The sequence below is a fragment of the Rhineura floridana genome, chromosome 10 (assembly GCF_030035675.1).
Source record: "Rhineura floridana isolate rRhiFlo1 chromosome 10, rRhiFlo1.hap2, whole genome shotgun sequence".
Lineage (NCBI taxonomy): Eukaryota > Metazoa > Chordata > Lepidosauria > Squamata > Rhineuridae > Rhineura > Rhineura floridana.
The window spans coordinates 15271799-15288458 of NC_084489.1; the positions used below are offsets into that span (position 1 = coordinate 15271799).

A 16660-nucleotide genomic window follows, 5' to 3' on the forward strand; every position below is an offset into this window, starting at 1 on the left:
AAAAATATATATATTTTCTTTTAAACCCTATCAGAACTCGCACAAAAATGTCAATATATTTTTCATGCTTTTAAGTCCATATCTGCCATCAACCCTACACCTCAGGTGCAAGAGAATTTTTCCACAAGGAAGCTAAACATGGTTGTTTAAACCAGCCCTGTGTCTATCTCAAGAGGTCGTTCCCACTTTTTTGTGAATGGGGAGGGATTGGTTTCTGGAAACTGTAATTAAATCTTTTGGGACGTCTTCAGAAAGCTGCTGACATAAAGAAAATCCTATATAATGAATCTAACAAAAACAATGAGGTGAAAGTTACATTTGTATTATGTTTTTCTTTTTCAGCACTAACTGCAAGGTATACTTTCATAAGGCTTGCCCTAAGGCTCCACATAGGGTACAATAATACTTAAGTGCAAAGTGACTTCCTAATGGAACATGTAGAGTGAGTGCAAGTAATTTGAATGTAAGAGATCAAAGTCAACCTGACTGGTTCAGGTATTCATACCACAGTGGCAAATCTAGAACAAACCTTCTAATAAGATAAATTTAAATAAAGTTTCACAGGGAACACATGTTTAGTGATGGGCATAATCTGCTATTAATGCATTTTTTTAGGATTCACAGAACTCAAAAGATAACGTTTTAATTGATTTTTGTGAGAACCCTAATTTTCTTGAATGTTCTCTATCTTGCCTCCAGACCGTGTGCCTCACAACTACTAAGGAGATGTGGGTTCAAATCGCTGATCAGCTATGAAAGTCACTGGGTTGCCTAGGGCCAAGGACACTCTCTCATCCCATTCTCCCACACAAAGCTGTTGTCAGAATGAAAGGGGATATCCCACTCTAAACTACAAGGAAGGGCAGAATACAAGTGAAACTAATAAGTAAAGCAACATTAAGGTTGAATATAATTTGCAGATGAGAGACTGTAAAATCTAGTTGACTAGAGTCAAAGAATTTTGTAATCCAAATAGGAATCTCCAAAATTCAAAGTTTACAGTTGAACATTTGTCAGGATTATTTTATCCAATTGAAAAGGGGCTCTCCATTTACAACATCCTTTGACATCTTGCATTTCTGATGTTTTAAATCTAAATTCTCGCATTTGTACTATACTTCCTCCTCAATTGTTTGAAAAAAGGAACAAAGTTGTGCCATACCATTGTGCCTGACTTTAACTGACCTAAGTAGCCACCGTTTGTGAGCCATATGTTAGACACCAGAGCTCAAATAACATTTATTTAGAAAGAAAAAGGGATATTTTCACAAACAGAAGTGTCTCTGAGACAGCCCATATGGCTTGTGTTCCTTATAAGCAAGTTGTGGTCATTTCAGAATACAGGAAGCGTATGTTGATTATTTCCCTAAGCTGTTGGGTCACAGTGGTTGTGCAATGTACAACTCTGCAACCAAGAGTCCAGTCATTTCTTTTCCTGGGAATGTTTATACTGCATAGGTTTTCAACACAATCAAAATGAAAGCCAGTTCCTCTGACCACTTTTCATATAGGTTCAACACTCAACGTTTGGCTCAAGTTATACACTTTCTAAAAAAAAAACTTATTTCAATCTCCCGGGGCATGCAAAGGCTGGTCTTAAAGTCACCGTACTTAGGCAGAAATGGAAGGTGCTGAATCAGGACTTGTTAGCTAATTTGGCACTAGAGAACTTGGGATTCACATGCACTGGGAGTGGAGTGGCTCTCTCAGTATATAGAGTGAAATGCCCTTTTTTAACCACTTAATACTATTTACTCTGCTATGCAGATGTACCAGTAATGGCTGCTACTTGGGAGCATTCTGTAAACTTTGGCTCCAATGGCTGTTAGAGTCTTGTTTGGTCATAACCAAATACAGACCTAGAGTACGTGATCTCCTAGTCAAGGTGCCTGAAGTTAGGAACTTTAGTCGGAAAAGTTTGAGCCTGGAATACAGCAAGCAGAATATACTGTTCTGCGGATTAAGCTGATAAATCCTCATTAAGGATGCCACACAATAAGATCAGCCTCAAAAGGCCTCCTCTCTATCCCACCAGTTAAAACAGCTAGACTGGTGAGGACTAGGGAGAGGGCTTTTTCTATTGTGGCTCCCACTCTGTGAAATTCCCTCCCAAACGATCTCCGTCACGCCTCCCCTATGATGAGCTTCTGCCGGGCCTTGAAGACCTGGCACTTCAGACACGCTTTTGGGGTGGGTTAGGTTTTTTATATTGTTGAGATTTTAATGTTTTAATGTATTTGTATGTTTTTATTCTGTACGTCACCCAGAGTGGCTGGACAACCAGCCAGATGGGCGACTAATAAATCTAATAAATCTAATAAATAAATAAAATGCAAAAGTCTAGACTCCCAGTGTTGACACCATGCCTGCCCAATCCAGTTGCCTTGAACTCCCTGCAACCACAGGAGCCGTTTTCATTTCATGCCATATGATGAAGAGGACTCCAGTCCATGAAAGTCTATGCCATAACTAATTTGTTAGTTCAAGCCCCAGAATCCCTTACAGCGGGAATAGAACAGACCTACCCTGATAAGATCCTACATTCATCTGAGCTTAGTGTAGAATTGTGTCAAAGCTGTCTCATGTGTATTCTTGGCCAATGGGACCTTCTGTATAAAACTAGAGGAGTCCCCATGTTTATATACCAGCCTAAACTCTAGATGCCCATATGAACCTGCCCCCCCCAACTGCTCCATATGCCTGCACCTTTTAAGGTTTGCTGTGTAAATAAGAAGGCATTTTGGTATCAAAATTATGGAATGCCTTCTCAGAGGAAGCCTGCTGAGCTCCATCTCATTTTGCTTTTTGCAAGCAGTAAACAAATAATTATTTCAGTGTGCTTTTAGGATGTTTTCATGATGTAGGTTTTATGCTTTTATTGTAGCGTGCCACTAGAAATCATCATATTGCTGTTGTTCTTTTATTCTATACTATGCTGTATTTACAAGCTGCTTTGGGTATTTTCAAATGGAAAAGCCAGATAAAAGTACTCCATAATAAATGTTGATTACTTTTTCCAACTGAAGAAGTTAGCCTAACCTGTGAAGCATTTCTTCCACAATACATATTCATCTTTAAGGTTCTACTGCTCTTTTTTCCTAAAGCAGACTAACTTGACAACCCTTCAGGAAATGTATTAGACATCAAATTTTGGACAAGCCAACTAGAGAATCTTGTCTGTTTTGCTGGGGCTGTTTTGCATCCTGAACAGCAATGGGCAAAGAGCTCTCATATCTGCTCAGTGCCTTTAAGCAGAACTTGCATGATACAGCACAGCTGATCTGAGATTAGCATTAAAGTATTTTCTGAGGCCATTTGCTCAACTCCTTTGTGTACTCACATTTCCTCTACTGAGGTAGACGGTGACTTGACCTTCATCCCGGATCTCAGAAAACATGGGCGCTCCCACCAGGAGGTCTGAAAGGCCATCAGAATTCAGATCAACTGCACATAAGGAGGAGCCAAAGTAAGAGCCCATCTGTAACCAAGCCGAGTCACAACAAAGCATTCAGTATCTGCCCACACACAGCAGGAAATAATTTATACTTTTCTTTGTCATTGAAATAGCAACTCACTACTTTTTCTCTCACTCCATCAGCTCTAGGGTGTGGGCAACTGGGACAAGCTAACTTTTTTATTATTATTAAAGGAATAAAAGTCACCTCTTTTCTTAAAAACGAGTTATTGCTAAACACCACAAGTGATTATTTGAAACACGCATGAGCTCTTTCAGCAATTGTTGTAGTTCACTCAATTTTGTGAACACTCCAGCCAACATGCAAATAGTCGCTTACATCATGCTTGCTGCAAATCTTTTAAAAGTGGAAAGGTCAGACATGTGCCAGGGCATTGTTTTAACACACAAAAATAAACTGAAAAGTAAGCTCATGTTGACTTCAGTGTGATTAAAAGGTATGTAAATCAAGTCTAGGGCTATTTAGTTGTGGTGGTGGGTTAGCAGGGTTGAAAAATATGCCCCAAACAACTGTTACTTACATCAGCTCAAGAGCCAGGCACCCAAAGAATGATTTTGCAATTTGTTAATTTAATGAAAAAGGCTCAAGATGGCAGACAAGTAGGGAGTGATGGCTAATTTTTGCAATATGTCTGTCATGTGGAAGGCTACATGTTGCACCCCTAAGACTGAATAGATTGATCTCAGGGTGCAGAATGTCCAGGCCAGACCCACATTTTTTAGTGATGTCTGGCACTAGCATGGAGACTCTGGGTGTACAACTGTCACAGATTAAAGTGGCCACACCATGTGAAAGCACTCAGTGCAGTTTCCATGTGGCAGCCTTAACATGAGGCTCTGCCCTAAATGGTTACATTTGTTTTGGAAGTCCTGACCTTTTGTTTTTATTCACCCACTGTGAAACTGGAACTGTGCGCCATTCATCTAGTGCCAAATGGCAAACACATCCAATGACCTTTATTTTACCATTAGCATTATTAATCTCACCTCATTACATGCTGCTTATTGGCCAAACAATTGTGTTTTCCTCCCCTCCTTAAATGCAGTCACTTGTCTTTGACCAAGATGAGCCAAGAGTTCCAAGCCAATGTATGATATCAGTCATGAAACAACAGACACACCTATCACTATTGAGTCAAAACTGACTTTTCAATACAGAAAAGGTTGCAGACACTGCTTACCAACCACTGCAGAAAGATGGGGAGAGACTAACATGTAAATATTAGTTTAGATCTCTGATTGCTTGCTTTTACAGGGTTACAGTCAAACATTTACCATTTCATTCCCTTTGATATTCTTTGTTTATAAGGCTTTCATTAGGCATTGTTTTTTTAAACAAGCTAGGCAGCAAATAAAAGAACTAAACAATATGTCACTGTGGATTTAAGCAAGTTCAAGTGGGGAAAGTAATTGTTTACCCAACTGCAACACAGAGTTGGTGACCTGGTGTTACTGTGAGAACCTTAACTTTTTGCTATTCACATCTGGCATGGAGTTTTCAATTTCCTGTAAGAAACTAGAAGTCTCTAGCAGAGGGAACTCCAGCAGCAGGACTCAGATGCTCTGTGTGCCATTGTAGTGGTTCACTAGATAAGGAAGCTGCTGACCTGAGGAGGATAAGGGAGCATCACCACTGCAAATGGCCAGGGGTAGTCTTGCAGCTACCAACTCAGCAGGGATCACATGACACCAAGGACCAATTGAGTTCCACATGGTCCTGTAAAGGTGCTGACTCTGGTCAAGTTCATCAGCCAAGCAACTCATAGCTTAAACATAGAGTGAACCTCTCTTGGATTACCCATCTCGACTTGCCTGCTTAACTACTTTTATATTTCCTTTTCCCAAAAACACAGGGGCCACATCCACACCTTACATGTTATATTATATTATACCACTTTAAGTGTCATGGATTCCCCCAATGAATCCTGGGAACTGTAGAGTGGTTTAACAATCAATCCCTCTTTCCAGGGAAGTCGGAAAATTATAGGTCTGTAAGGGGAATAGGGGTACATTAACAACTCTCAACACCCTTCACAAACTACAGTTTCCAGGATGCTTTGGAGAAAAGCCATGACTGTTAAAGTAGTAAAATAGTGCTTTAAATGTGAGGTGTGGATGTGACCTGGAAAAGGTTGTCAAAATGGCTTAATATGAAGGGGAAAAAACACAAGCATGCACCTTTGTTGTTGACTCCATGGAAACATTAAACTTCTTGTTTTTAAGTACCTCAAGCAGACATATCACTTTTTTTCTTCTCATAGGTTTTAAAGCTTTTGACAGAACTTGCAAATGGGCTCAGTGTCAAAATGACCAAGGGCTATTTTATACATGAGATTTTCTCATGCAGCTATCAGTTATCCTATCAAGCCATTGCTTACAATGAATGCTCACATATCTATTCCACCATGTGTACCTACACAGACAAGATAGCCATGTAGGAAGTCATCATATGTGAAGTGGCCAGCCCTACCATGTGGCAGAGTGAGGCAGCCACCTCAGACAACTGATTGCATATAGCATGAAAGGGCAGCAAATTATTAGTTACTTAATTTATGATCTTTTTATTTTTACTATCAGGAAATGGGAGAGGCACTTGTGGGATGTTGATCAACCTTAGGTATTATGTACCTTGATTTTGAGGAGGGGCATTTGCTGCTCCACCTCAAGCAACGAAATGTCTTAGGCCAACCGTGAATTAGACAGAGAGAGAAAACTGCAGCCCCAGGACATAGGGCTCTGTGAGCAGTATAGATATAGTCAAAATTAATCAGCAGCACCAAAAGAAAAAGCAATTTATTTTACCCAGAGTAAAAACAATCATTTTTTTTAAGGATTACCCACCTTTTTACCCGAAGCCTGAAATATCTTTATTAAAGAACCAGATCTCCTATCAGTGCGAAAAATGTATACCTATGAAGTTTTAAACAAAAGAAAAAAGAAAGAATCTCAATATATCATTGTATCTCTCTATCACATATATCATTCATAATTGATTGGTAAAATACAGCTATGGGTGTGTGTTTGTTGGTATTATATTCATGTACTGGAAAGGTTTTTAGCCCATGTTTTCACAAAATTGAAGGCAGCTTACAAAAATTTAATACAGTACAAAACTAATGATAAAAACAAAGCTAATATTAAAGATGGATAAAAAATTTAAAAGCAAACTGATAAAAACATCCTTCCCCAGAGAAATGTGAGCTGTCCCCTCTGAAAATCCACAGAAGGCTTCAGTACAAGGGTTTTTAACCTGTGGTTCATGGACCCCTAGAGTGTCCATGGATGGGCTTCAGGGGTCTGTGAACTGGGTGCAAAAAAACCCCAATTTCCAATGCAATAAAATTAATTTTGTTTGGTTTTTTTGTTTATGGAGGTCTACAGTTTTCACCAGATTCTCAAAGGTGTCCATGACCCAAACAAAGTTAAGTACCACTGCTTTAGTAGACAAAGTAGTTTTCAACTGGCATCTAAAAGAAATGAGAGTAGGTGATTGGCAAATATGTTTGGAGAAAACATTTCACAGTAAGACTTAATCTTATTTAGAGTAAACCCACTGAAATCAAGGGGTAGCCACATGACCTCAGAGATGGACTAAACTTATAATGCCACAGTCCCTTTATTCCTGTGTTGCCCTTTTGCAAAAGTAACACATGAAGAAAGCTTTTGGTTAGGCAGTTCTGAACTGGTTCAACTCATTATTACTATTTGAAATTTGGCTGACTTTCTGTAACCACTGAACATGTCAGCCAGTCACTGTAAGTATCAGCTGAATCAGCCAAATTTGTAAGTGCAGTGATTGAGCAGCTGATCTGATCTATATATTCACTATGGATACCATCAGCATTTGAGTTTGGTTTGTAGTTTTTGTTTACTGTGGAGCTGGACAAAGAATTTGAATTGCCTGGATAGAGTAAAGAAAACAGATCTCTACCGGTCAGTATAGGGCATTATCTTTGCTTCTTTTGGGGAGGGTGAGAGAGTTTTGTGTCGTAGCTGGCTAGCACAAGAATTTGCTCTGTTTGAGCTGCACAGCACAGTTTCATAAGATGCTAGTTTAATGTAAATGTTTGATATAACATAAAGACAACATTTTAAAATGTATGTAAAGTGAGTTCTATGGAATGTGGTCTTTAAAAGTATTTTGTTTATGTTTCAGACCACAGTGTTGTCTCTATGACATTGATTTTAGTTTGTTTTAATGTTTTTAGCTCCTGAAGAAGGATAATTCCGAAACACATTGAGCTTACAATAAATCTACTCAGCACCAGAGCCTGTCTCTCTTTCCTGCTTTCAGTTTGGTGCTTTTCCCTTTTGCCTCTGCAAACTCATTATTAGCAAACTTCTGAGTCCCTACCCCTTTACAAAGACTGATGCAAAACCAAGGAAGATTAACATTACAAAAAATGCTTTGCACATTTTTAAAATATGTTACATAAATAATACAGAACAATGGCATTGATCATAATGTAAGCTAACTTAAGGAAGTTCACAGAAAAAAAGTTACCCTCCTCCCCACTGTTCTCCTCCTAAAAAGCCTCTCCAGAGATTGGGAGCCCTCCTGAATAATATGGGGTGGGTGCAGGGGCTGCTGGAGAAGGAGAGAACCAGCAAAACCTGGCAGACATCCACATCCTAAGCACTCACTATACCTCTTTCCACAATCTTCAGAAGGACCCCCAATCACTGGATAGGCTTTTCAAGAGGCTGGTGGGGATGAGAAACTTTCCTAACATGAACAACTTTAAATCAATTTATCTGATGATCCAAGCCAATGTCAATAAATCCTTTTCAAATTATTGTAGCCCCAAATGTCTTGTTCATCCTTTTTTCCCAAGAACTCAATCAAAACAGGGAACACTGCCACATTAGTTAAGTAAGCTATTGTTCGATCAAGAGCCACACCTTTCCGACGCCTCCATCCTGGGGAGCTCCTCCTACAACGTCTGTTGTTGTCAGCTGAGAGAAGTGACCTGCTGTCACTGCATATCCTGAACAGGACATTTTTAGGTGGACAATCAGGAGAACAAGAGGAGAGAAATGACAAATGAATTCAGAAAAGGAAGCAAGTTCAAGGGTCAGCCATCTGGATGAAAGCAAGATTTTTTTCCCCTCTTCTCCTAGAGTGCAAATATACTAGGCTTGTGCAAAAAAGAAAAATGGAACAAGAGGCCTGCTTCTTCAGAACAGGAACTTGCTGGCACTCCATTCAGTGCCGAAAATAACAACAAGCAGTTGAATGTTTTTTTTCCCCAAACACAAAGCAGCAAAGGTGTGGACAGAAGCCCTGAAGATGACAAGGGCAATAGCTTAAGCCAGAAAAGGACCTGGTTAAAATGAAAAAAAAAAAGTAAAAACTACAGATGGAGGGGCAAAGCATACATCCACACTAAAAAAAAAAAACCTACATCAACTGATTCATGTTGAAAGAACTATCTTTCATGCCTATTAAGCAATAATTTCCATTTACACTAAAAAGAACAGTGCTCCCTCAATTTGAACTGCTGTGCGAAGGGATGTGGGAGCAGCATAGAGATGCAAAATGAATGCTTTAACAAGACCTCTGCTTGGGTAAGAATTTTTAAAAAGGGGCCTACATCAAGGAAGGAAAGAGTTTATTTGGAAGAGAGATCAATAATGTTGCCCAATTTGCCATTCTGATGATGATGATATATGTACACAACAGAAGGAGACTGCAGTGAAAAAAGTTTAACTCCTTTCCCTAGTAAGGCTGTCATTTCATATTCCCTCTGCCGTGAATTACAAGCCTTTTATCTACCTGCTAGAGACTGTTCTTTAGCTCTGTTCAAAGGGGAAACCTTAATGTCTTCAGGATATACAGCCATCTCTCCCTTAAGTATTTTCAAGTAGCCTTCACTAAGTGGTATTTTTTAAACAAGAACACACAAATAATGACAGTGAGCTGAAGAAAAGAGGGGATTCTCTAGTTTTTAAAAGGATTGCTTTTGACTCCACATACCAAACAATTGAAGAAAGTGGACATCTGTCAATGATTTCCTAATTAGAGCAAATGGTCACTGAGGGCTGTACAGAAGCCATTAGATACACAATACTTCTCTTCTGTCATTCACTGCATTTTAAATCTAACTTTCTAAGTATTATTGATGAGCAATGTCCTTGATCCTTATCTTATCACGGCAGATTTTCTTTAGAACAGTAAATCATTGATAAAGAATTTCTTTATTGAGATGATTAATTCATTTATCTTCCAGACATGTCATGGCACTTCAACAAAGGACAAAAAAAATTAAGGCTGAGAGTGAGACCGCATCTACAGTACAAACTAATTAAGAAATATCATGGTTTCCCACAAAGGGGCATTGGCACATATAGCAGTCTGAAGGTGCTGATTTTTTTCTGATGTAGAGAAAAAAAGTATATTTAAAGTTTATAGTTTAGACATAACCCAAGAGCTAGACTTAATCAATATCTATACAACATCTGTGACCAGCTGGGAGCAGAACACAAGAATTCATGAATCCCAACCTATAGCTTAGCCTAGTGGTTTTTGCACTTTCTGCCTTCAGAAATTCCTTCCCACATTGTGATCTGCAGAGGCAACTCCTACAACATATGTTATGGAACCCCAACACAGAAGATTCTGAGGTGCTTGTTAGGATATATGCCCTATTTATGAGGCTTACTGTCCAGGTCTACTGAGCCTCCCCATCACCCCATGTGAACCAAGAGTGCATACCAAGATATACTTGACACTGTCCTGTAGCTCTAACCCTCAGGGAGAAGGTAATGGCAAAGAAGATAGTTGTTCAAGCAAGCTTCTGCACCATTACTGATCTGTATTTGCCACATGTATATGCTGACCAACAACAACATTCTCTGGAAGGACAGTATCAGTAGAACAACAAAATATTAAAATACAACTATCGGCCACAAAAAAAACCAGCAGATATAAACAGAATTTAAAAGACTAAAAGATTTAAAAATCTGAGAAAATAGTAATAATGCACAATCCACAAAAGCTTATAAATGTGTTAGTCTTTCAGGTGCCAAAAAACTGTTGGGAGAGCAACAGTCAATTGCCTGGTGCTACAATGACTCCAAAGTAGGTGCCTGGTGAGCCTCTCTAGGGAGAGCATTCTACAGCCAGGACACACCACGGAAAAGGCCCTCTTCCTAGTGGCCACCTTAAATAGTGAGGCCTCAGAAGATGATCACAAGGTCCAGGAAGGTACATATGGAAGGAGGAGATCTGAAGGTAACGTGTTCCCCAAGTTTTTAAGGGCTTTAAATGTCAAAAACCTGTCATTGAAAAAACTCTGACACACTTTCATAGAATTCCAGGGTTCTTAGAATACACTGTCTTAGACTATTAGGCCTAAAGCATAATTAAGTCTTCATGTATTCATACAGGTTTGCCACGCACACCAGTAAAAACGATGTGCATGAGAGTCTAGACTTGCCTTATGCAGCCTGGTGCCTTCCAGATGTTTTGGACAACTCCCATCAGGCCCAGCCAGCATGGTCATGATGGCTGGGGCAGTGAGAATTGTAGTCCAAAACATCTGTAGGGCACAAGGTTAGAAAAGGTTAGTCTAGACTACAATCAAAATTTGAGACCAGCAACAATTAGGAACTCCACATCACTCACCTAGGTATGTATACCGCTTGGCTATCACAGATTCATCATTCAGTTTGAAATATATATTGTCAGTAAGATTCAGTACTTTGATGGTCCCAGTCCAGTAATAAGACCCAGGAGCTCCCATGATAACGAGTTCCTACCAAAAGAGAAGTTTCATCATCCTAAACCTCTACAGTCAAGAAAATAAATCTTTGAAGCTCCTTATTCATGACTAAGATTAGAAACATAAACATTTTTTAAAAAAAAACTTGAAGTGCTGGGGGATGGAAGTTGATAAACAGGGGAAGACCAAAATAGATTAAAATAATCTAAACTTAACCCTATTACTTTAAGAGCATGAAGCATATTGTGGCATAAGAATGTATTGGCCTGGTTCACATGTCACATTAAACAATAGTTAAAATAAACTATTTAGCTAATGCCCACTGCTAAAATCACAGCCGTTTTGCTCTTCCCTTATACGCTGCTGCTGGGAAACAAGCCATGGTCTGGCTTGTTGTGTGCCTGAACCCGGACTCTCCAAACAAACCACAACTGGAGGCCAAGTTTTGTTTGTCATTTAGGGAAAACAAACCACAAGCCTGGGTTATAACAAAACAATAAGGCAGATTATATCTTGTTTCCCAGCAGGAACAAGGGAGGAGCAAATTTCAACAGTGTGTATCAGCAAGCACCTCACAATTTCAACAGTACGCAACATGTTCATTTTAACTATGGTTTAATGTGATGTGCAGAACAGGTCCTTATGTCATTATGTAAATAAAATATACCAAAAACAGTACAACTTCATAAAAAGTAAAACGATAAATGCCTAAATTTTTATTCAATAAGTACATATACTTCCTGCTGGCAAAATTAAGTAATAAATAGTAAATTAAATAGTAAAGATTGAAATAGAAGCTATTAACATTGGAGTAAACAAAAAAGGGGTGAGGAAGTGCCTTCCTTGTTTAGCAATCCATTGAAACACAGTAGCAAATCTATCGTCACTTATTTAAGTCAGACTTTTGGACCTTGGACCTAAGAGATTTATTTTACAAGATGGTTTTTCAATTTATTTATGTTCATTTTGGGCCTTGGAAAATATATTTGTATTTTTTTCTCAGACCTCCACATTGCTAATGAAAACCAAAAATAGGCTTGTCAGGCGTGGACAGTGGGCAGCAATCTGAGGGGAACCAGGGGCTGTGGGACAAGCCAATAGTCAGGACCAAAAAGTCAGTCAGAACCAAAGGACAAACTGGGAGGCAGAAATGAGGACCAAAGAAAAACCAAGGACAGAGAAAAATACCAACGCTCAGGAGGGCCTTGTTCAAACAGGGCCCAAGTAGCACAGAAGCCTTCTTATACTCCTTCCTGCCCAGAAGGATCTAATGGCCAGTCGGGTTGGGCAGAATCAGTCCAGGGCTTGAAAACACTTCACTAAGAAGTTGTCACCTGCAGTTTGGTGGTTCACCACATGGGCAGCTACACACAGATCCAGCAGCTTCTGACATCAGGTCACCTAGCAGCACTCAGACTTGGTCTCAGCTAAGAAGCAGGTGATTCACAGTGGAATGAACTGGGATCAGGATTGCTTGTGCTCTCAGCACACTTAAATAATAATGTGCAAAAAGCTTACGACAAACACAGCAAAGGACTGTCACACTGATCTTCATTGCTGATTTATCAACTTAAAACCATGCTCCTATGAGATATTTTTGAGCTGTTCCCAAATTGCTTTTCCATTTCAATGTTTTTTCTGCTATGCAAAAGGTATCAGACCAGTTAATTCTCTTTCCATAAAAAGTAATCAGTTCAGGAGCAAAAGGTTGTTAACAGAACAACACAATGGTATAGCTGAGGAGAAATGCACAGAAGCACCGCTCCGGAACCTTTTTCAGAACAGGAATGGAGCACCCAAGTAACTAATGGACCCTCCTGACTTTGGCAAGCAAATTATTTATTTATTTTATTTATTTATTTTATTCAGCTTATATCCCGCCCGACTAGCAAGCAGCTCTCTGGGTGGCAAATGAGGCAATAACAAGGCTTTCAAGCTTGTTTATAAAAGATTAACAAAGAGGAAGTCAGAGAATGAAGAATATCCAGCAAAGGCTTGATACTCTTCCCTTTTTTTATGGCATTTCTACTACATGCTAATAGTTTATATGGTGATTATTCTTCAGAAGATTGTTTACATTTAAGCTTAAGGTTGCATTTCAACTGTCTGAAGATCTCTTGTCAAAGCTCAATGTGTTTTACAAGTTGAATTTATTCTATTCTATTTATTCTATGACTGTCAGATGATCCTAATAAAGTGGGTATTACACTGTGTACTGTTCCTTTATGGATGGATGGATCAACACATTCCCCTGAATATTTGGACTCACTATAGGGCCATGGTTGTGGGTGCTCTCATGATGAGCTCCTACACTTTAAAATTTGCTATTACACCACTGGTCATATACTACACTAATGTGAGGCTTGTGTTCAAACACTCTAAACTGGATTAAACACAAATGCAGGATTGTTCCATTTTGACCAACAATCAAAAGCATGGTGTGCACAGACTGCAACACTACATAGACTGAAGTAACATGGTCAACCTGAAGCTCAACAAGACAAATACTGAAAAGAGCTAGTCCTTTCTTGGTGATTGCCTTCTCCTCTCCGTCTGAGAACAGCTATTGGTTCTATAGTATGTTAGCTGAGATTTCATTGTTAGCTTGGAGAAGGGGTGGACCAGAATTCAGCACTTACTTGGGACAGGTTAAAAACCTACACTAATGACCCATAAAGGGGGAATGAGGAGCAGCTAAGGAACACAGGAAGCTATCTTATACAAAGTTAGACCATTGGTTCATCGAGCTCAGTATTGTTTACCTTGACTGGCAGTGGGTATATAGGGTTTCAGGCAGGGATCTCTCCCTACCCTACCAGGAGATGCCAGGGATTGAATCTGGAACCCTCTGCATGCAAAACAGATGCTCTACCACTGAACTATGGCTCAACAATGAGTTGTTTACTCATGTAAAGCATACATGCCATGGGGCATGGCAGTAAAGAAACCTATATTTAGTTATGAATCCATCCACAACACTTCTCAATTCTTTCACAGGGGAGCCATAACAAGTCCTCATAAGAGTCCAGGCTAGGCTTCAGAACTTCTGCGTGCCATAGGCTGCTTAGCTCTTCTCCATCAGACAAACAAACTAGGTCTGGACCATTTAAATTTGGCTGCTTCCATATACATAAGGACAGAAGCTATAGTGGCTCATTAAACATATAAATCTATAGTAAACACTACAGGCGCTACTCCTCTGTGGCCACCCCTTCAGGATGACCAATCCGTCTCTCAACAGAAAACAGCATGCATTAGCAAGATTGAGTGCTTGTGTATTAGACACTTGCCTTTTTAACCCAGAACCCATTTATCTACGTTTCCTGCTCATTCTGAAATGGCTGAAGCTCTAGGCAGTGCACTGAAAGTTCAAAGCCATCGTTTGAATGTGGAGCAGGCGTAGGGAGTTCAGAGCATGGGAAAAGAAACAGGCTTGATATTGCAGACAAGTCAGGAAACAGCTGCTGCTGACATGGCTCTGATGATCAAACACATTATCAAACAGGTTGCCACCCATTCAGATTAACCTGAAAAAATCCCACTGACTTGTTTTTAACATTTATGGGACAAGCTTTGTTTGCATGATCCAAAGTGGTTAAACCTTATGATTCTATGATGCAACCCTTTGGGCCCAATGCAAAGATGCCCTGAAAATTAATCTCTTTCACATTGTCTTCCATTCCATATCTGCCTAAAACAGAACTAGACATTAGCGAAACCACATAACTGCTGCCAAAAAGAGTGGCCCCGTGTCTAGTTTCCTAGTTCTCATAGGAAGCTGTCTAATGGGGGGGGGGAGCAAGCATTCCCCTGCACTTGAATTTCCCTTTTAAACTGTTTTAATTGTTATATTTTTAACTGGTTTGTTTTATTGCATACATTAAGGCAGTTTTGATTGAATTGCAAATTGGTATTTTAATTGTGTGTTTATTTTATGTTGTAAACTGCTTAGAAGCCATTTTGGCATACAAGCAGAATATAAATAAATAAATAAAGCACGTCAGAGTATTTGTCCATCTAGCCCAGTGGTTCTTAACGTTTCTGGGTTACGGACCCCTCTGAGAATCTGATGAAAGCTATGGACCTCCATAAAATAAATAAATACAATTGATTTTGTTTGTGTGTGTTTGTTCACGGACCCTCTAAAACCCATAGGGCTCCATGGATCACAGGTTACGAATCCCCGGTCTAGCCCAATATTGTCTGCTCTGATTGGTAGTGTCTCCGCAGGGTCTCAGGCTGAAAGAGGTCTCCGATATCTCCTTCTATGTGACCTTTTTAAAATTAGGGATGCCAATTAAAACCTGGGAAAACTGGTATAGCATGGAAAGCCCATGTTCTGTCACTGGGCTACAGTTCTTCCCCTAATAATGTGACATACTGAAATGTGCCATGAATTTGAGTACTATCCACAGAGAGCAGACAACTATGTGAACCTTGGAACAGTGCTAGGAACTTTGGGGGGGGGGTTAAAAAAAGAGGGAGGAAAAAAGTTGAGTCTATTCAAAACACTGAATTTTATCCAAATAACAAAATCCGAAGTTTGCATTATGGAATGGAGCCTGCACACTGCCCTATTCCCAAGTACAAAATATATCCACGTTGTATTATTATTGAACAGTGCACTAATATGCAAAGTCTGGTTATGGTCTGGAAAAGCACAAGTGAGGTCCAGGCCTTTCATGTTTGTTTTGCACTTCTTACATATTCTACACTTCAGAATTTCATCCTGAGAAGTAGTTACCTAAGACAACATATAATTAGTGAAACAGTCCTTTAGGGAGTTCAGATTAGGCCTGGTGCCAGCATGGTGGGGTGGGGTGAATGTTGGAACCTACGAGCCCACTGTCACCACCTAGGGCCACCACCATCTTTACCATTGCTACTGCCAGCTCCTTGCCTGCCTATGGCGGGGTCAGGGGCAGTGAGAGTGGGCCACACTGATTAGTGCTCCAGGCTCCAACTCCCCAGAGGCATCAACTTAGTTATATGCTGGCCTCCCCTCCAACATGCGCTTGGTGAGTTGGGACTCCTCGCTCCAATCAGCGTCATCGCCATCTTCATCGCCACCCAAAAATAACCCAACGGGCTAGCACAGAGGAGCTCAACAAGGGCTCTTTGTCCAGGGCCTCCCAAAACCTGCACCTTGGGAGAAAGTCACACTGTCACTGCACCTGAGACTGAGACCCACAAGCCACACAGCAGCTGGGCCAATGCACTTAACTGATTTCTGAGAGTCCACGATGCATCATGGTCAGCATGGGTGGCAGAGCCCAAATAAGAAACAGAGCCCAACTGCAGGGGCTTTTGTTCAACTTCTTTGTGTGCAAGTGCTATTTCTCTGGGCTAGCACCATATTATGCAATAAGGAATGAACATCGCCCAGTGGCAGAGCACATCCTTTACATAGAAAAGATCTCAGGTTCAATTCCTTTCAGAGCTGGGAAAGGCTCCTGTCTGA

The 16660-nt window shown here is 40.0% G+C and overlaps 1 protein-coding gene across 1 annotated transcript in view; it reads right to left on the reverse strand.

Moving 5' to 3' along the window:
• ITGA9 (integrin subunit alpha 9) overlaps positions 1–16660 on the reverse strand; it is a 350162-nt gene that overhangs the window by 299692 nt on the left and 33810 nt on the right. The window contains exons 6-9 of the mRNA XM_061585893.1: positions 11103–11232; positions 8378–8463; positions 6317–6385; positions 3341–3478 (exon numbers count right to left, since the gene is read on the reverse strand). Of these exons, the coding sequence (XP_061441877.1) occupies positions 3341–3478; positions 6317–6385; positions 8378–8463; positions 11103–11232 (423 nt within the window). The remainder of the gene's footprint in view (positions 1–3340; positions 3479–6316; positions 6386–8377; positions 8464–11102; positions 11233–16660) is intronic.